The sequence below is a fragment of the Mirounga angustirostris genome, unplaced genomic scaffold, assembly GCF_029215605.1.
Source record: "Mirounga angustirostris isolate CCGP_5_RB_7025 unplaced genomic scaffold, mMirAng1.0.hap1 SCAF_7, whole genome shotgun sequence".
Lineage (NCBI taxonomy): Eukaryota > Metazoa > Chordata > Mammalia > Carnivora > Phocidae > Mirounga > Mirounga angustirostris.
In genome coordinates, this window is record NW_026991715.1 from 122217724 (window position 1) to 122239649 (window position 21926).

Here is a 21926-nt window from a genome sequence, read left to right on the forward strand (position 1 = left end):
GGTTTTTTTGTTTGTTTTTTTTTAAGATTTTATTTATTTGACAGAGAGAGGCACAGCGAGAGAGGGAACACAAGCAGAGGGAGTGGGAGAGGGAGAAGCAGGCTCCCCACCGAGCAGGGAGTCCGACACGGGGCTCGATCCCAGGACCTGGGATCATGACCTGAGCCGAAGGCAGACACTTAATGACTGAGCCACCCAGGCACCCCTATTTTTGGTATATCCTTAATGATGTATAAATACACAATCTGTATTAACACAGGTAGATTTTTAAAAGCTATTTCCATGGCTCTCAAGTCTAATTTCTGCCTTTTAAAATATTCCAATGTTATATGGTCTCATGAATATCTTTTTTTTTTTTTTAAAGATTTTATTTATTTATTTGACAGAGAGAGACAGCGAGAGAGGAAATGCAAGCAGGGGGAGTGGGAGAGGGAGAAGCAGGCTCCTGGCCGAGCAGGGAACCTGGTGCGGGGCTCGATCCCAGGACCCTGGGATCATGACCTTAGCCGAAGGCAGATGCTTAATGACTGAGCCACCCAGGCGCCCCAAGAGCAAAGTTTTTGTATGGTCCTACCTGAGTCTTGGTACAACCATTGCATTCTGACCACGATCCATAGGAATCCCACTGGCAAGTGACTGGAGTGGGGGCTCTGTCAAATTGTTATAAATCAGATAGAAAGATAAAGAGAGGGGAAACACAAAGAATGGTCAAAAATAGTAAAAAAAAGAAAAAAAAATCCTTCACAATTTTGTAAGAGGCACCAAAAGCATCCCGAGACATATAAAAATATACGGGGAAGGGACCAGCTTTTTTAGAGATTAACATTTATTAAGCATCTATAATGTACCAGACACTATTTAGACACCTGAGCTGTAGACACAATGAGAGATAGGTCACTGACTATGGATAGAGGAGAGGACAAAGATGCAGAGGTATAAACAAATAATCCTAATACGATCATACAATATATTTAATTTGATCGATTTCATAACAGAAATGTGTCCGGTACAATGTGTTGTGGAAATATAGATGAGGGAGTGTTCACATTTGGGAGGGTAGGTGAGAACATATAGAAGGAAGGTATTCTGGCCTTTGAGAGGATTCTGAATAATGAATGGAAGAGTTATACAGAAACTCTTCACTGGAAGAGAAAAAGCTCTAAAAAGACCCTATGAGAAGTGAGAAACTAAAAACTGGCCAAGACTAAAGGGACAGAAATTTATTTTTAGATATTCCCCCGTTCATTTAGGCTACTTCTCAAGAACACACCCAAGTAGGGTCAATTTGAGTTTAAACAACTCCACTCCACTAAAATACATGAAAAATGGAGAGTCCGTTCTCATGTGATGCTTAACTCCAGCTTTGTCAAGAAGATCACACGGCTTGGCCTAGCCCAAAAGCACATTTTACAAGGGGTAAAGGAACTCAGACTCCTGATTCCTGGATTTCGAGCACATTCCTAGCCTTGGAGACATCTGGAGTCAAGGTGATTTGTGCTCACCTTAAGTCTGTGAGGTGACCCTGAAAGTAAGGTGTCCCCCCTGTAGTGTGTGTCCCTCACATGCTTTTATGGAGCCAAGCTTGCTAATCTGTCGTTGTGACATGGCAACAATGATCCAAATTCCTCAGTGTTTGTGACCTTTGAACAATTGGAACTTGCTATTTTTCTATGTTGCGTCCCAGGGACAGACAGAAGCCTTCCCCAAACAGCAAGGGTTAGGAAGGGGAGCTAGCTTGGCCTTCTCTCGTCTGTGCTCCCACAGTAGGGCATGCAGGCCTCTTCCAGAAATCTTAGCACATCTGTACTGAAATTGACTATTTCAAGATCTGAATCATCCAGTGGACTCTCAGTACTGTGTTGGTCCGCTTTGCATCCCCGTCACTAGATCAGCTCCTGGCACATATTCTGATAGCTCGATAAAGTGAACTGACCTGGTCCTATCCCATCCAACCGACAGTAAGAGCAAAACAAGGCCATGGATAAATGAGGTTGGCTTTTTTCCAGATCTCAAGAGTCAATAAACCTAATTTCTTAAAAAAAAAAAAAAAAAAAAAACAACTCTCAACCAGATGGGAACTACACTTGCGGTGAGCATAGCATAACGTATAAACTTGTCAAATCACTATGTTGTACAACGTAAACTAATGTAACATTGTGTATCAACTATATTTCAATTAAGAAAAAAAAAAAACCTGTCAACCTTTAAAATCCAAAGAATGTTTTGCAATGACTACATTCAAAAATCAAATTTTGCTCTAAGATACGTCAATTCTAAGGTTGGTGTAATAATCTGAATTGCAGGGAAAATCATGGTACTAGGACAAGAAGAAAACCTTTAGGTATTTTTAGCCTTCAGGTTTCTTCCTTACGGGAAAAAAATAAAATAAGAATAAGAATAAAACAAGCTTTCGCTATCATTGCCTTTTCTCAAAGTGTGGAAAGATAAAGTATTGAAGGGATAAGGATGTTCAGGCTGCAATGTAAAAATCAGGTCATGTATTAAAGATCTTCCTAAAAATAAAAAAACAATTTTTAATGATTTCCAACACAATCCCAAAAAAACTCTCACCTTGAAAAAACTTGGAACTCTCCTGTAAATCCCACCAAGATGAATAAAGTTATTACCTGGGGATGGCAAGGGAGGGAGGAATAAAACATTAGTTTGCATTTCTTTAATGAGTTGAAAGCGAATACATTTGTACAAGTCAAGATTTTTGAGTTGGGAATATAAAGAAGGAAGGAACCACGGCCAGGCTCAACGACTCTGCTTGTCCTTTAAATTTCCATTCTAAATCAAAGTTTAATACAGTTCTGTTGAACTCATCTCCTACTCTTCATTCTGGTAAAGACAACTAGGGGCAGGGGAATGTCGTGGCCAAACAAATAGAAAACTTAACTCATTAGAGCATTTCTTTAGGGATCTTTTCATTCCTTTCTCCATTCTCCTTCGTTCTAACCTCAACACTCATTAAGGACACGCGGAGCGGAGGAAGCCTCGAAGAAAGACCAGCCAAGAATAAGTAGTTAGACGGGAAATAAGCTTTATAAATGAAAAGTTAACCAAAGTTGAAGCACTTCTCTAGCCAGAGGGCGGTGATGCTCACCGTGACCCTTAGTTCTGTGGCTGGCTCAGGTGTAAAACACCTCCAAGGCCTTTTGTAATCTTCTTTATGTGATAGCACCAGCCTAAATATTGAAGATCTGGCAGGTCACAAAACTGTATGTAAAATAGGGTTACATTTTGCTTGAAAAATCAAACATGTATTAAAAACAAATCTAGAAAGAAATATAGTAAAGAGTAATCATTTATGGAGCGCCTGGGTGGCTCAGTCATTAAGCGTCTGCCTTCGGCTCAGGTCATGGTCCCAGGGTCCTGGGATCGAGCCCCACATAGGGCTCCCTGCTCAGCAGGAAGCCTGTTTCTCCCTCTCCCACTCCCCCTGCTTGTGTTCCCTCTCTTGCTATGTCTCTCTCTCTGTCAAATAAATAAATAAAATCTTTTTAAAAAAAAGAGTAAAAAAAAAGAGTAATCATTTATTTCTGTTACAAAATTATAGGTGATTTCTATTATCTTATTTTTATTTTTATGTATTTCCCTACTTTGACCACTGAAGGTGTCCGTGAATATAATTCAAATCTTTACTAGAGACTCTGTACATTATCAAATGTATCCAATTCATGACCCAGTGTAAAAGTCCTTTAAAGGGTTTTCTTCTTTTTAATTAAAAACTACAATAATTATTTTTCAATAATGTCTTTACTCTGTGCTATGTCAACTCATTTTTCCTCCCTCTGGGAAAGCCTGTCTTACAGCTTTTTTAGTCACTCCCAGGCACTAACAAATAGTCGCATTTTCAGAAAACAAAAATTCTGAAACAATCTAAATAGGCAAATTTCAATTCAGCATCTGATTTTAAATCTCTCTCCTACTCCCTTGTCCCAGATGCTCCTAACACAGGTGGGGTGGTGTTTGCTTCAGAATTCCTTCTCCTCGTTCTTCTGCTTTCCTTCCCCACCTCTCCAAGCTGCCTCTGTCTTCTCCAGAGTCACAGCAGCAGGAAGGAGAGAGCAAGAGCCAAAAAGGGGGTCCACACTGGGTCCCTTGGAGATCTGCACACACCCTGATCCTGTCAAACTCTGGATATCCAGGATGTAACCAATACTGCTGTGTTGATTTACTCTGTCTGTTAGCTTGTGCCTTTAGATTTTCCCAGACATGACTAGAGTATCATTCCCTGATGTGGAAATGTTGGGGTTCAGAGCAAACGGTCAAGAAAGAATTCTTGAGATGTCTTCAGTGCAAAAAGGTGGTTTTATTAAAGCACAGGGACAGGACCCCTGGTCAGAAGGAGCTGCACTGGGGTTGTGACAGGTGACTGATTATATACTTTCAAGTTGGGAGAGGGATACATTGCACTGGACCAACACGTGTACTTGGTAAACTTTCAATTGCCTTCCATCCATCTGTATCTTCCACTCTCACATTCCTGACCCTTTCTTTCATCCAGGATTCCAAATTCTAAAATTCCAAGTCTCCAAACTCGCTTCTTTAAAGCTCTTAGATAAGTCAAATCATGGGGTTTCATGGCGTGGCCCCAAATTAAACAAATAAACGAACAAAATACACTGGAGGGAATTTTTCCCTAAGAAATAACAATGGTACTACTGTATTTCTCAATGGCTTTCTCAGGACTTTCATAAACATTGTCTCCAATCTCTGATTCCCAGACCTCCGAACCAGTAATTTTACTGCAAAACAAGAAAAAGGAATTCACTTTGGCTGAATTGTTAAATATATTTAAAGAAGGATTTTTTTTAAGTTATCCCCAGATCTTTCTCTTTCCTATTTTCCCATGTCTTCTCCTTATTTGAGTCATTTTGGTTAAGCCTCACTCCCTTTTGAGATTGCTTCATTTACAAAAGTAATGAAATTATTATCTTACCTTCATGTTTGGGGAAACATTCAGGGCAGAAGAAAGGAAGAAAATTTCCACTGAGTGCCTGGTGAATTTTCAACAGCAGGAAGAGCCCAGCAGCCTGCTCCCTCCCTGTCTCTCCCTGCTGGAGATTAACTTGGCACTCATAAATAAAGCAAGTGGTTCTGAGACTTAGCTCCTACCCCAACCAGATTCTCTGGGGACACGAAGAGCCTGTGCCTCTATTTAGTCCATGTCCTGAAGCCAGATGCATCTTATCAACTTACACAGGCCTTAACTATAGCCAGCTGGAACTGTTTGGAAGTATAGTTCTAAGAAAACATCTGTAAATCAAGAAAGGCAGCCAATGTTCTCAGTTTGATGTTTAAGTGATTTTCAACCAAAGGAGACTCTGTGTAAGGCAAGGGATAAGCCTCCTTTCTATTTCAATCTTCTAAACTAAGCGGATGTTTTCATGATTCTCTTAAAGGGTGTTGTACACTAGACTTTGAGATTAAACACTGTGAGAAAAAAAAAGATCTAAATGCAGTTCTGTCACTCAGAATATAAATGGAATATTCTGGGGTGGAATTTCCACCCCTCCCCCCACACAAAAAAAGGAAAACGAAACAACAAATACACACAGGCACACACACACACACACACACACACAATGGCCTAACACAATATTATATCCATCCCCTCATGCTTGACTTCAACAGAAAGGTCAAAAACAGCATCATGTTTTGCAAACATATTAAAGAGCATTCACTAATTTTCCCAAGTTCTTACCCTAATCCTTTGATGTGGAGATCACTGTTGGAAAGTTCCTATCATGTTCATCATCCTCTGTCCATTGTCTCCTCTTTGGTTATTATCTTGGCTAATTCTGCCAGATCCTCGATCCCCACAGGTTTGCACTGATCCTAGCAGTTCTCAACATCACTTTCATAGATTGCATGAATGCTGCATTTTGGGGGCAATATTTCAGATTTTCTGAAGCTATGGTTTGATTCACATGGTTTGGCCAAATATTCTGACACTTGCTGCTAGGGCATTAATAGGAGAGACGTAAGTGTTAAGTGGGAAGGGTTTTTTGAGTTGAGAGTAATTTTATAACTAAACATTCCATTAGTGAATATTTTCTAGTTTTAATGATTTCTTTCTTTCTTTATCCAAAGAACTTGAATAATAGAGACCAACCCCTACCCTACCCTCATAAATTAATGGGCTTCCAGAGACAAATCTTCCATATCTTTTGTTAAAACCATTAGTGATTTGTGTGGAAGAAATTTTGCCACAGAGAAGATGACCCATAATTCCTGAAAGATTTTGTTGTTGTTGTTGTTGAACTCCAATTGCATGATTTCCAAATGTTATGGACTCTTCTAAAGTACTCATTGTGCAGGGGCGCCTGGCTGGCTCAGTCAGTGGAGTGTGTGACTCTTGATCTCAGGGCTATGAGGTCAAGCCCAGTGTTGGGTGTGGAGATTACTGAAAAATGAAATCTTTAAAAAAAAAAAAAAGTACTCAATGTACAATTCCACATTCAAGGGCTTCATTTACATTCCCCCAAAAGCAGATTCTCAGACAGGAAATCAATTGCAAGTAGACTTTTTGGGGGGTTGGGGGGGTTTGGTTTGGGTTTTGGTTGGGTTTTGTTTGTTTTTGTTTTGTTTTCTGCTTTGAGAAGTGCTCCTACAAAGCACTGTTGAGGGGTGGGAAAGTGAGACAAGAAAGGAGAGGTAGTCAGTAAATGGTACTTTACCTTGCAAGGTACCACTGTGGCAATTAAAACTCAGTCCCAGTGTGGAAATCTGGGGGACACTGCAGAGTACTTCTCAGAGTTATTCCAACTAAGCGGATATATCAACCAACACCCTATCATTGATTGAGGGTGGCTCTAGACTCAACTCTCCAACACTTCTAGTTTGCCTTGGCAGTAGGCTGAGCAGCACTGGTAGCTAGGAGGGGAAAGCGCCTTCAAGTAGACTGTTGCAGGTATCAGCAGTATTTGCAGATATTTGCCTTTGTCACGTAGCAATGAGTGTTGAGGGGATATAAGTAGATACCAACAGCACTGCTGTGGTAGCTTGTCATTCGTACATGAATGCATTCATTAATTTGTTTATTCTAATTCAACAAATGTTTATTTTTTCTTTTTTTTCTTAAAGATTTATTTATTTGACAGAGAGAGACACAGAGAGAGGGGGAACACAAGCAGGGGGAGTGGGAGAGGGAGAAGCAGGCTTCCCGCGGATCAGGGAGCCCGATGAGGGGCTCGATCCCAGGACCCTGGGATCATGACCTGAGCCGAAGGCAGACACTTAACCGACTGAGCCACCCAGACGCCCCTCAACAAATGTTTACTGAGGACGCATAATATAACAGGCTAAAGATTTTGACAGATAGAAGCCTTGAGCAATATCTCTTATTATTTTTATTCCTTACATGCTATAAAGATCATATGAGCCCATGTATAGAGTATCCTTAGTCTAGAGGATGTCACATGCATATAGTGTATCTACAATAATTTAGAACTTGAATTGTTCAGTTCACAGAGACTGTATCCCAGAGATCAATTAAAAAGTTTACAAAACCTTCCTTTCCCCAAGTGTTTTGCACTCTCCCATCTCCATATCTTTGCTCTCACATGAACAGTGTTTCTTCAACAGGAGGAATTTCAATGGAGGAGTCATTAGAACAAAGGCTTTAAGTGCAGGTGGGAGCCTTACTGTGGGAAATGTGACTACTGGTGTAAGTTGTATGGACTTTATTCAAAGGACAACGGGAACTCACTCAATGGAAGTTTTGAAGAAAGAATCAAAGAGATGTTTTCAGGTGATCAAAACAGTGGTAGTACACAGACCACATAGGTAAGGAGTGGAAGCAGGACACATGATTTGGAATTTATCTGAGTGGTCAGACAAAGGGTAATCAAGGCCTCATTCACGAAGAGATGGACAAAAGACCAGGAAATTCACAAGGCTTAGTGATTAAACATGGTTCCACGTCTGACTGAGAAAACTGGAAAAATTTAACAAATTAATAAAGGAGAGAAACAGGAAGTTGAAGAGGAAGAGGTGATTTTGGAGAGGGGACATTTTATTTTGGAGAAAACAACCAACACATAACCAGAAATGTCTATCTTTTTGAAAAGGAATATAAGAAATACCTTGGGGGCGCCTGGGTGGCTCAGTCGTTAAGCGCCTGCCTTCGGCTCAGGTCATGATCCCAGCGTTCTGGGATCGAGCCCCGCATCGGGCTCCCCACTTGGCGGGAAGCCTGCCTCTCCCCCCTCCACTCCCCCTGCTTGTGTTCCTCTCTCACTGTCTCTCTCTGTCAAATAAATAAATAAAATCTTTAAAAAAAAAAAAATACCTTGGATAGGGATATAGGTAGAGCCAATGGCAGGAGGATCATAGAGAAGTGAAGTCATGGGACAATGATCACAATGAAGTATAAAACCATAAGACATGCCACTTCCCAGGGAGCAGAAGAACGGGGAAGAGACAAAAAGGAAAGAGAGAGGTTACAGAAGGAGAAGTAAAATGAAAACAACACACTGTCAAACCAGTTCAGGAGAATCACAGAGATGTCAGTCAACAATGACAAGTGGAGATCAAAGAGAAGGAGTATTGAGGGAAAACCACACTACATTGCAATTGAAACATAATTAAAACACTGTGGATAAACTGAGGGCAGAGTTTCCCCACATATTTTCCACTCTGGTGCTACAAGATACCTCAAGAAAAATAATTAATTTTATGTTTAAATAAGTATAAGAAGGGCGCCTGGTTGGCTCAGTCATTAAGCGTCTGCCTTCAGCTCAGGTCATGATCCCAGGGTCCTGGGATCGAGCCCCACATCAGGCTCCCTGCTTGGCGGGAAGCCTGCTTCTCCCTCTCCCACTCCCTCTGCTTGTGTTCCTGCTCTCACTGTGTCTCTCTCTGTCAAATAAATAAATAAAATCTTTTAAAAAAAAATAAGTATAAGAAGCTGCATATATTATAGAGAAGGGTTTCTCAACCTCTGAATTATTGGCCTTTAGGACGTGATCATTCTTGGTTGGTAGAGGGGGGTTGGGGGAGTTTGTCCTGTGCACTGGAGGACACTCAGCAGTATCCTTGGTATCTACCCACTTGATGCCAGTAACACTCCTCCTTAGTCATGGCAGTCAAAATTGTCTCCAAATATTGCCAAATGCCCCCAGGAGGCAAAATCAGCCCTCCTCCATTGAGAACCACTGTTACGGTGTCTACCTCTAGCAAATGCTCAGCCTTAGATTCACAAAGCACACTGCACAGTGCTTTGTAAAGTAAATGTTCTAAAAGTTGTACACCAAGTAAAATTTCTTAAAACTTTTTTCAAACCAGAATTTCCCAAACTCATGTGACCCCAGAACTTGTATTTCTGACAAGCTTCAAAACTGGCATAGCAGACATGCTTTAGCAAATGGTATCGGAGCCAATACTGAATCCAGGGAAGAGGAAAGCAGATTTCTGCCAGACTGGGGAAGGGTCCACAAGGGCTCAGGCCTCTCCGTATCTCCTGCTATGACACACTCCCTATTCCCCATTAGTCTTCACTTCCCTTGGTAGCACTTCAAAAACTTGAACATCCCCAGACCCTAATGAAACAGACCGCTGATGATATCAAGAAGCTGTTATGGTCCACCTTGGGGAGATATTTGAAAACATTTTAACAAGCCTATTTCATTTGCTAGCCATTCATCTTATCCTAAATTGTTCCGCTGACTGTAGGCGCCTAAGAGGAATAAACTTGCTGAGGAAAAATAAAGCCTCCTTTCCTATCTTCTGTTAAGTCTGATAAGGTCAGAATTGAACCGGCCAGGAATTGGAGCAAAAAGCAACACTACCCCCTAGTGGCAGGCATGCTGCAGTGCCTCGAGTAATCGAATAGCATTAGGCTCTGGAGTTAAACCGCTCAGGAGCGAGAACCGTTGAATCTTCTTAGTCTCCCAGTCAAGTGCTTGTTAAGCTAGTAAGTACTCCAGGTGGTATCTCTTTTTCCATTAAAGTGTCATGGTGTGAATAGTTTGAGAATGAAATATGGCAGGCAATTCCTTATCTAAAGGAATTTTTCAGCAAAACAATGACTGTTAAATGGCTTTATTATATACCTAATAAGAAGCTGCCCATCTCTGCTGGGAGCACTGCATTCAATACTGTGATTTGCGCATTATTTAGTTAATTTATTTACTTACTTATTTATTTTAAAGGAGATAGAAGTTTATTGAATACACCACAAGGGAGCGGCGGGCAGGACAGCAAAGGAGAGACTATCTGCCTGCATTAAAGTGAGGTCACCAAAAAAAAAAAGTGGGGTCGCAAGATTAGTACTCTCCGTTGGTATCCAGTCCCTAAGAATGATGTTTAAGGTTTAAATAGATTAAGAAATACTTCCAGGGCATTACACTTCCTTGTAGACAGTTGTTGTCATTTACAACACAGGACTAGCCTTTGCCTCGGTGGCCCCGATGGCTGCAGATGGCAAGGATCCAAATACAATCAGGAAGCAATACGACACTTTGTCGTTAATGCGTTTCAAGGTTTTCAATAGTGGCAGGCACCTGCTAAATTTAGGAGAAGGCCTGGCTTGGTTTGGGTTTCTAACATCTGGGTTTTTCAGTTTTCTGCAATCACCCTGTGGCAGTAGTCTGCAAGGCCGAGATATAGTTCATTTGGTTTAAATTTGAATTAAGTCAAAGAGCTCTGAGAAGGAAGACACAAAATGCAAAGATTTTCGTGGTTCCACACCTGCCTTGTGTAAAGACCTGCAGAGGAAGGGTGAATAGCAAAGGACAAGGTCATTTATCTGATCTGCACAGTACCTTGGGGTGTCTATGCAGAAAGCTGGTTTGTTGATGTTGTTGTTGTTGTTTATCCAGATCAAGATATCAGCATATTGGGACGCCTGGGTGGCTCAGTCGGTTTAGCATCTGCCTTCGGCTCAGGTCATGATCCCAGGGTCCTGGGATCGAGTCCCGCATCGGGCTCCTTGCTCAGCGGGAACCTGCTTCTCCCTCTGCCCCATCTCCCCCTGCTTGTGCTCTCTCTCTGACAAATGAATAAATAAAAAAAATCTTTAAAAAAAAAGTTCAGCATATTATAGCTCTAAAATGAAAAGTAATCACTTTCGGAAAATGTCAAATCTATGTCATGATTTTAAGTTTTATCTCCTTAAGCTGTCTCTAGAGATATATTTAGATATCAGATTAATCATTACATGTTCCACAGGCCAAGAAAAAAATAAAGAATGAGTAGTAGAAAGAAATAAAATCCTGACTTATACAACTCTTCAAATGTTTGTGAAAAAGTTTTAGAAAACAGTGAAGAACAGTCACAAATACATAACTAGAGACTTCTTAAAAGTAAGAATTCTCCTGAAAGCAATAAGGCACTGATCTGTGTACAAATACGTGTTCTAAAGGCAGAGAGTCTGGATTCAAACCTTGGGCAAGCTGCTCAGCCTCTTTGATCCTCTTGCTTCCTTCCTTGCCATCTGAAAAGTAGAAATAATATTATCTAATTCATAGGGTTGTTCTATTAAATAAATCCAGGTAAAGCAATTATCACCATGCCTAGACTATAGTAAGCCTCATCCCATAAATGTGAACTAGAATGCAAAAGATTAGGGGCGCCTGGCTGGCTCAGTCAGTAAAGCATGTGACTCTTGATATCAGGGCTGTGAGTTCAAGCCCCACATAGGGCATAGCGCCTACTTTAAAAAAAGAAAAGAAAGAAACAACGCAAACAAGCATCAATAGTGGATTGGTTAGGTAAATAATGGCATACACATTAAATAGAACATTACACACATCTAAAAAACTGAAGAGGTTCTCTACGTACTGATATGGAAAGATCTATAAAATACACTGTTAAGGAGAAAAAGGAAAAATACAGAGCAGTAGTTACTTTGGGGTTAAAAGGAGTATATATTCATACTGGTTTATACTTGCATGAAGAAATGCTGGAAGAATACACAAGAAACTAATAAAAATCGTTATCTTGTTATCTCATGGGGCATACATATGAGAAGGGCACTAGGTGGAAAGATGGAAATAGGATAGAAAAAGAGATGGGACTAAGACCTTTTACCTTATCCTAGCTTATATTTCTAATACATTAATGAATGCATTACCTATTCAAAAAAAAGAAATTGAAAATTACTTAATTTTATTCTGTCATTGTTTTATCTCATAGTACTGTAGAATAGCATCCTAAAGATTCTCTGTCTTTCCTTGGCTTGTTTGCTTATTCATTTGTGTGAAGGAGTTGGGGTAGATTGTGAGGATGCACACTGCAATAATAGAAACAAGCATCTTAATGAAATGCCTCATGATTACCAGGGCCGAAAGATTGGTCTGGAGGCCAGGTGGATCTGGTGATTCATAGATCTTCACTTGAGTGCACCGTTGATATATTTCCTAAATTTTTATGTGATCATGTTTACAAATGTATGCTACTTCATTTCATAGTGAGCATATGAATAACAGGCACTGGTCATATGTATTTCAGTACACGTGAAGATGTAGTAAGACACCCATATGCATCAAGAAATTCGTTTCACATTCTTCTTGCTCCTTCTTCAGCTTCAGCTAGTGTGGGCCTGCTTCTCGGGAGAATGTCGTTTGCCAGGAAGGACATCGGACAAACCCTGTCTCAAATTTAAGTTTTACCACTTGCTGTCTGGGTTCTCCTCTTAACTCTCAATTTTCTTTCTTGTTTTTTTTAAGATTTTATTTTTAAGTAATCTCTACACCCAATGTGGGGCTCGGACTCATGACCCTAAGATCAAGAGCCACATGCTCTTCCAATTGAGCCAGCCAGGTGCCCCTTAACCCTCAATTTTTTTTTTCTTTTTTTTTTTTAAAGATTTTATTTATTTATTCAAGAGGGAGAGAGAATGAGCTCACGAGAGAGACAGAGCACAAGCTAGGGGAGAGACAGAGGAAGAGGAAGAAGCAGACACCCGCTGAGCAGGGAGCCTGATGCAGGGCTTGATCCCAGGACCCTGGGATCATGACCTGAGCCGAAGGCAGACATTTAACCGACTGAGCCACCCAGCTGCCCCAACCTGCAGTTTTCTTAAAAGAAAAATAAAAGGATGACGAAATCTTTGTAGGGCTGATGAAATTCAAAATATGTAAAATGCACACTGAAGCATCTTGAGTACATATAGAACTCCACACCTTCCACACTCATGAATAAGTGAGTTTTTAAAATATATCCATAAACAAATGTGAACCAAAGAAAAATTTTAGCAAACCAGTTTATCCAGAGATATTCCTCCAATGATACACAATTTGAGTGACTTCCTGAGAACAATCAACTTGCAATTAATCAGAAGGAAACTGATTAATAATTAATTACCAGGGAAATTACCAACTATGTGACGTTAGATTCTTACGGGTCTGTGAAGATAGTCACCAGGACCAAGAGCTATTTTACTGATTGAAATTTACATGATCTAAAATGAGAATGTAAAATAAATAATTAATTAAATTTAATGAGAATGTACAGGCTTATCAAAGTATCAAGATCCTTTTCTTTAGATTAAAATTGTATCAACTAGCATTGTGAGTGATGGTTCATACCAATGAGAAGGCCCAGCTGACAGCTGCATTATTATAACTTTGATTAAGCAAAAAGTGAAATCAACTTATATTAATAAAAGTTTTTATTGTCCAAAAAAAGTCTTCAGGGGCGCCTGGGTGGCTCAGCCAGTTAAGCATCTGCCTTTGGCTCAGGTCATTATCCCAGGGTCCTGGGATTGAGCCCCGCATCGGGCTCCCTGCTCAGCGGGGAGTCTATTCTCCCTCTCCCTCTGCCTGCTGCTCCTCCTGCTTGGCTCAGGTGCTCACGCTCTCTCTCTGACAAATAAATAAAATCTTTAAAAAAAAAAAAAGTTTTCCAAAACCTGTGGCCAGGTGAAGTAAAGACAGCACCTCTTTGGGAAAAAGAACATCCAACACTTAATGTGGAGTCAATAAAGGTTAGTGCTTCTCTCATCAAGACTAAAATGGGGAAACCTCAAAATCGTCCAAAGGATGTCCACAGGAAGCAACCTCTCTCTTCCCAGGGGAAACTGAGCAACGCTCTTGAAGTGCATAAAACAGAACCATGAAAATAGAAATCCTTGTTGATGTTTTATCTGAAGTGTGTCTGAAATTGCCACTTATTTCCCTTTCCCTGCAGAACGGACCCTATGTATTTAGACAGGGTAGGTGGAGGAAGATGTATTCTAATGGGATGGGCAGATACATAAATAAATCAATGAAATACAAGATGATAAGGCACCTCTGAATCATTCCTGAATTTCTCCTCCCTCTCACTGCCTCCCACACCCAATCAGTCATCAGTTCTGTAGAATATATCTCTGATTTATATACCCCTTCATTCATCCATACTGTCAGTGGATAGCCCCACCCTCCATATCATTTCCTCCCTTATTGACTGTCCGGTATATTTATTTATTGGGATATAATTCACACAACATAAAACTCACCCTTCTAAAGTGCATAACTTAGTGGTTTAAAAAATATTCACGTGGATGAGAAGCCATCACCACTATCTAATTCCGGAATATTTCCATCATTCCCAAAAGAAATCCCATATCCATTAGCAGTCACTCCCCATTGCCCACAACCTCTAGCTCCTGGAAACCACTAATCTACTTTCTGGCTCTATCGATGTGCCTCTTCTGGATATTTCATACAAATAAAATCACTAATATGTGCCTTTTTGTGTCTGACTTCTTACTTAGCATAATGTTTTCAAGGTTTATCCATTTTGTAGCCCATGTATCAGTACTTCATTCCTTTTATGGCTAAATAGTATTCTATGGATGTACCAGAATATACAATAGTCTGTGGATATATATCAATAATATTTTGTATATATACCACTTCATTTTTTTTTTCTTGAGAATATACAGACGTACCTCAGAGATATTGTGGGTTCGGTTCCAGGCCACTGCAATAGAGTAAATATCACAATAAAGTGAATCAAATAAAGTTTTTGGTTTCCCAGTGCATATAAAAGTTAATTTACACTATACTGTAGTCTATTAAATGTGCAACAGCATAAAGTTTAAAAACACAATGTGCGCACCTTAATTTCAAAATACTTTATTACTGGGTGTTATGCACAAACAATGAATCATGGAACACTACATCTAAAACTAATGATGTAATGTATGGGGATTAACATAACAATAAAAAATGTTTAAAAAATGCTTTATTACTGGGGCGCCTGGGTGGCTCAGTCGTTAAGCGTCTGCCTTCGGCTCAGGTCATGATCCCAGGGTCCTGGGATCGAGCCCCGCATCGGGCTCCCTGCTCCGCGGGAAGCCTGCTTCTCCCTCTCCCATTCCCCCTGCTTGTATTCCCTCTCTTGCTGTGTCTCTCTCTGTCAAATAAATAAATAAAATCTTTAAAAAAAAAATGCTTTATTACTAAAAATGCTAACCATCATCCGAGCTTTCAGCAATCTGTAATCACCGAGCGCAGAACACCATAACAAATATAATAATAATGGAAAAGTGTGACGGCAGCTATGGGTTTTTCATAAATGTTTTTTATAATGTGGTTTTTCATAAATGTTGAGAAAGTTCTCTTCTACTCCTATTTTGTTAAGTGTTTATATCATGAGAGGGCATTGGATTTTGTCAAAAGCTTTTTCTGCATCTTAAGATGATTGTATGGGTTATGTCCTTTATTCTTTTAATAAAGTGTATTACAATGATTAATGTTCGTATGTTGAACCAGTCTTGCATTCCTGGAATAAATCTCCATTTAGCCATGGTATGTAACCCTTTTTATGTGCTGCCAGATTTAGTTTGCTAGTTTTTCCTTGAGAAATTTTGTGGCTATAACAATAAGAGATATTAGTCTGTAGTTTTCCTGTGATGTCTATCTCTAGATTCTATATCAGGGTAATACTAGCCTCATAGTGTAAGTTGGAACATATTCTGCCCTCTACTATTTTTGGGAAGAATTTTTGAAGGACTGGAAGGACTCCATCTCTGTCCCCCTACCCTCCTATTAGTAAGCATTTGGGTAAGTAACCATTTGTATTAGTTTTAGTATATCTTTCTGGGGTTTCTTTTATGCAAATATAGGAAAATACAAATTTATGCTTTTATTTCCCCTCTTTATTACATATAATTTATATATTTAAACTGTGTGTGTGTGTGTATGTGTGAAGAGAGAGAGGGGGAAAAAGAGGGAGATTGAATGCATGAGAAGAGAGGAAAAGGATGAAGTAGTTATCCACAAGCGCCTCAGTGTAAGAATTCTTGCATTCTTTTGATTGAAGCTCCCCTAGTCAATTCTCCCCATCTCATCCCATCATCGATCCCTAGCGTGTGTGTGTGTATGTGTATGTGTGTGTACTTATTTATTTATTTATCAAAATCACAAACCTGGTTAAATCCAGTCCACTTCTCTTCCTGTACGCTCTGACTGGTCTTACTTTAAATTCATGACCATGAGCCTCAGGTGGTTCTTTAAGTGGTAATCACACTACTCTGCCTAGTCCATTCAGTTGTTCCGTATGACTATTTCACACTTCCCTTTTTAAACTTCTCCTATGAACTTAACTCCTGTCTCTGGTAATAACCTTGTTCTCCATTTCACTGAGAGCTTCCACTACTCCCAGGGAACAAATGTACACTGTGTCCCCTCTGGTTACAATGTATTTGTTCTTTATACTCCTAACTCAGTAGCTGATACTCTACCTCACGTAGAATCAGAAGCTCTGAAGAGAAGGAAGGTAACTTTGGACTCACACCGAGTCTTTTTTTTTTTTTTTAAGATTTTATTTATTTATTTGCGAGAGAGAGAATGAGAGACAGAGAGCGTGAGAGGGAGGAGGGTCAGAGGGAGAAGCAGACTCCCCGCCGAGCAGGGAGGCCGATGCGGGACTCGATCCCGGGACTCCAGGACCATGACCTGAGCCGAAGGCAGTCGCTTAACCGACTGAGCCACCCAGGTGCCCCACACCGAGTCTTTTTGATCTCCAGATTCCCCGCAATGCCTGTCAGAGAAAATTGGTTTACAGTACTCAGTCTATCCAGAAAAAGTGCCTCTGCCCCAACTTTCACCCCTGGAACTAAACTGGTGTCTTCTGAGGCACTGGGGTAAACATGAAAATGAGTAATTTTAAGTGACAGAAACAGAGCTCTCTCTCAGCCCCTGAGGGCTTGGAAGAATCGATCCTGGGCTTAACCATTCTTTGTCTTGCATGTCCGTCCCCTATGACATTCCTCTCTCACGCATCTTGTCAAGTTTGACATTCAATCTTTCTTCACTGGCTTCTAGTTAATATTGATAATCAGGATGCTAGGGATAGGTAGTGGGTGCAACGGGGAAAGTTGGTGAGTGTAACCTAGACTAAAAAGAATCCAAGACTTCTTACATGGGAACACTTGCAGATAAGTACTTCATACTTAATTTTTCCCTCATACCATACCTCTGATATCTACTGCCTCACACTCATTCTTAACCCACACCTTTCTTATTTCATTAATGAAACGGAATGCATTATAAGAGGACTTCCACACGCTCCCATTGTATATGCCCACCAGCATCCGTGCTCCAATTCTCTGCCTTCCCCTCTGCTACCACAGGTGAACTCTCTGTGCTCCTAACTGAGGCCAATTCTTCCCCTTGTTGCCCAGATCCCATCCTGTCTACTCACGGTAAGAACCTAAGGAGCCAGCCTTCCTTATCCTTAAAAACTCTGCTTGGAAACAACCCTGCACTCAGTGAGACTGCATCCCCATTCCCTTTACAAGTAAGCATTGCGTGATGGAATGATTATGTGACCCTCGTTCCAGCAGAGATATTTAAATGTTTCCCCAAACAAGTGCATTTCTGAGACCCAGTGACACTCTTCATTTGGGCCCATAGTGAGTGCTCAGGGTATTTTGCAGAATAACATTCACAGATACAATCCCAGATCCCAGGGCTGCAACTCCAGCCAGAGTTTCTAACGCTCTCAAGAAAAGCTTTGCCTAGTGTTTCATCAATAATTGATGAATGAGGGGCGCCTGGGTGGCTCAGTCGTTAAGCGTCTGCCTTCGGCTCAGGTCATGATCCCAGGGTCCTGGGATCGAGTCCCACATCGGGCTCCCTGCTCCGCGGGAAGCCTGCTTCTCCCTCTCCCACTCCCCCTACTTGTGTTCCTGCTCTCACTGTGTCTCTCTCTGTCAAAAAAATAAATAAAATCTTTAAAAAAAAATAAATAATAATTGATGAATGATCCTGATAAAGTATAAAAAGTATATTGATTAGGCCTATTTCATGAAAGAAAGCATATTATGCTTTCTAATCCAATATGTTGCTCACACCTTATGCTGGGGGAACTGGTTTTCACTCTCATAGCCACTAAGTATTCTGCTGAGTGATGTGCCCTTTTGGCTAAAAAAAAAAAAAAAAAAAGATAAAATTGACCCACTGTTCACCCTAAGTCCCTTCAGCAAGAATATAAAAAATATGATGCTGCCAATTACTAAAATTGGTTTCTAAAGCATTTTATATTCCATCTGAGAACAGCCTTCAAAACATGCAGAAAGAATGCCAGGGATGAATTACGCTCCCAGGTAATGAAAGGAGCTATTGAGCCTGTTGTTTCTAGGATAGATTCAGTACAGTAAAGCAGTGTTTCTCCTGAGTTAGCAGCAACCCTAGCACGTTGCAAAGACTTTTCCAGGTGCCCCAGCCTCTGTCTTCTGCCCTCTCTTTTTTCGCTTCTCTTTCAATGAAAAAATCCCCCATGCCGATTTTCACGCACTTATTCAGGGTATACTTTCCAGATACCTTTTATCCAAATATTTATCCGTCATGAAGCCTAAAATTTAGCTTTAACAATTTATTCTTGGGCGCCTGGGTGGCTCAGTCATTAAGCGTCTGCCTTCGGCTCAGGTCATGGTCCCAGGGTCCTGGGATCGAGTCCCGCATCGGGCTCCCTGCTCCACGGGAAGCCTGCTTCTCCCTCTCCCACTCCCCCTGCTTGTGTTCCTGCTCTTGCTATGTCTTTCTCTGTCAAGTAAATAAATAAAATCTTAAAAAAACAACAACAACAATTTATTCTTTGCTTCAAATAATCCTTCTCCGGGCTGGGCCACTAAAGAGTCCTACTTGAAAGGGAAAAGAAAAAAGAAAGGCAAGGAAAAACCTAAGAAAGAAATCAAGCAACACCTTAGTGTTTCCGTCTCGGCAGTGGCAGGGCCAAGCCAGCCGATACCAACACTCCCGGCTCTCAAAGCTCCCACTCTGGCCTCACCTCCCCCTCCAGCCCATTCTGCTGCCGGGACTCGGCAAGTCAGCTGCTTCTTGACGACAGCATCACCACTGCCATCTCCACGACTGCAGTGGCCCAGCGAGTGGGTGAAGCTGCTATGGCGGATGCCACGTGTGAGCCAACAGGTTGCTGCTGACTCCTTGGACGAAGGCACAGTGGATTATATATTCCATCTTCCCAAAGGGCAAGAGGTGTTCTCCTTCTGGAAGGCCACTCTGACAAGTGTCAACAGACATTTCTTGCTCCAGCCCTGCTCTTTGCCTTTCAGGGTAACTACAAGGAGGTGTTCTTAGGAAGAAGAGGCAAGCACACATAGCACCAGAGGGAGTTTGCTGGTAATACGGCCTCTCGTGGAGCAGCTACAGCTTTCACTCTCTTTCATCTACCCAGCAGATTTTCCCAGTCCGGCAGCTGATGTTAGAAAATCTGCCAAGCAAGCCGAATTGAAAAGCCAAGGCGGTTTCCTATGCCTGCAACACTGTGAGCCGGTGGCTGGCTTTGCAGCGTGAACACAAAGGAGCTGACGTCACGTACCCTGGGCGCCTCGAATGCTGGAGGATTGCCAAACCCTCAGGTGGAAGAGCCTTTCTCCAGGTGCATGATCCAGCATTCTCAAGGGCTGGATGGAGCCCCTTCCAGTGTTCTGAGACTCAACTTGAAAATGGGGCTGGGGGAGTCTTTCCATACAACACCAAGCAATTCTAGGACACAAGTAAGGTGTCCAAGGATTCAACTCAATTCTGACACTGTCTACCAGGAGATCGCTCCAGATTCCACAGGTTGAGGACTCGGTCCTACCAGACTGCCCCCACCCCCACACCACTCTAGCTTCCAGTTGCAAACCCTGGCTGTTACCTGCATTCTGACCAACCGACTAAAAATTGGAGGTTCTAAGGAGCCCCCCTCCAACCGGGGATGCCAACCTCACGTCCAGGTTTTTCCCTATATTTATGACTGACTGGTTATAAGTGAAAGGTTCGTATGACCGCCTACTCAGGTTCAGTTAATTTGCTAGAGAGGCTCACAGAACTCAAAGAAACATCTTACTTACCAGATCAGCAATTTATCATAAAAGCGTATATAACTCAGGAAGAGCCAGATAGAAGAGATACCTAGGACAGGGCATGAGGAAAGGATGCAGAGTTTCTATGCCCTCTTCCAGCACCTCCACCTGTTCACCAACCAGGAAACTCTCCAAACCCGGTGTTTTGGGGTTTTTGTTTTTGTTTGTTTGTTTGTTTGTTTTAAGATTTTATTTATTTGTTTGACAGAAAGAGACACATCGAGAGAGGGAACACAAGCAGGGGGAGTGGGAGAGGGAGAAGCAGGCTTCCCGCGGAGCAGGGAGCCTGATGCGGGGCTCGATCCCAGGACCCTGGGATCACGACCCAAGTTGAAGGCAGACGCTTAACGACTGAGCCACCCAGGAGTCCCTTTTTTGGGTTTTTATAAAGACTTCATTACATAGTCATGATTGATTACATTACTGGCCATTGATTCAACCTCTAGTCCCACTCTCCTCCCTAGAGGTCAGGGGGTGGGACTGAAAGTTCCAACCCTCTAATCACATGGTTGGTTCGCCTGGCAATCAGCCCTGACACTTAGGTGCTGTCTAAAAGTCATTGCATTGACATAACAAGACATACTTTTATGGCTTTCATCACAGGAACATTCTAAGAGTTTTAGGATCTCCGTGCCAGAAAGGGGAAGAAGACCAAATATAAATTTCTTATTATGAATCACAATATCACAGAGCCCTTGTTTTTGTTCTGTATAATAAATCAAAGAAAGTCATCTGGTTGCAATCTCACTAGAAATAGGAACCAAGGGATTCGTGTAGAATACTCACCATATTTACCATATGAACCACTCTCCTTTGAGAAAATTCTATTGTCTTTTACCCAAGTCAACTCATTTTTGTATGATGGAAGGGAAAAGTTTAGGAAAAGGAACCAAGTGCAATCACACCAACCACCGGCCCTGATGCTCCCACATTTTGGTTATTTCAGTTTGGGCAGGGAAAGAACGACTGTTATTTGGGGTCCAGAGATCAGGCAACTCAACCAATCAGATTTAGAAACCATCTAATTGAAATACTATTTTATAAGACCCCAGATTATGTCTAAGTATTTATTTGGACAAATGACGTTTCCACTTGTACTTAAGTCCTACATACCATTTTGCACAGCAGAGTATTTTCAGTTATGTTCTATGTTGGATATTTTGCTGTAAAAGAATAGACACACAGAACACGTTTTAGAGGGACACCGGGTGGCTCAGTCGGTTAAGCATCTGCCTTCGGCTCGGGACATGATCCCAGGGTCCTGGGATCGAGTCCTGCATCGGGCTCCCTGCTCAGCAGGAAGCCTGCTTCTCCCTCTGCCTGCCACTCCCCCTACTTGTGCTCGCTCTCTCCCTCTCTCTCTACCTCTCTGACAAATAAATAAAATCTTGGGGAAAAAAAAAAAACACGTTTTAGAAAAGACCTATTGAAAGTGAAAACCTGAGTTATGGAAAAAAAAAAAAAAAAACTGCCTTCTTTACCATTTTGCCAATGATTGGCCCTGAATGAAATAATTCTTTCTGCTTGTCTCTCTTGCCTTGTCCAAATGAGAAAATATATATGAAAGTCTCCAATCAGGTACCTGGCATATTGCCAGAAATAAATCTTAGTTTTC

At 41.3% G+C, this 21926-nt stretch overlaps 1 protein-coding gene and 1 long non-coding RNA gene across 2 annotated transcripts in view; both read right to left on the reverse strand.

The window, feature by feature from the left end:
• C7 (complement C7) overlaps positions 1-5101 on the reverse strand; it is a 58386-nt gene extending 53285 nt beyond the window's left edge. Inside the window, 3 exon segments of the mRNA XM_045904190.3 lie at positions 575-650; positions 2572-2627; positions 4946-5101. Of these exon segments, the coding sequence (XP_045760146.2) occupies positions 575-650; positions 2572-2627; positions 4946-4951 (138 nt within the window). The 5' untranslated portion in view covers positions 4952-5101.
• Positions 5102-10775: 5674 nt separating this feature from the next.
• Positions 10776-20488, reverse strand: LOC129046196 (uncharacterized). Its single transcript, XR_008507071.2, has 3 exons — positions 14885-20488; positions 11393-11443; positions 10776-10998 (listed from the first exon to the last, which is right to left on the reverse strand). It is a non-coding gene; the product is annotated as an uncharacterized LOC129046196 (long non-coding RNA).
• Positions 20489-21926: the final 1438 nt, after the last annotated feature.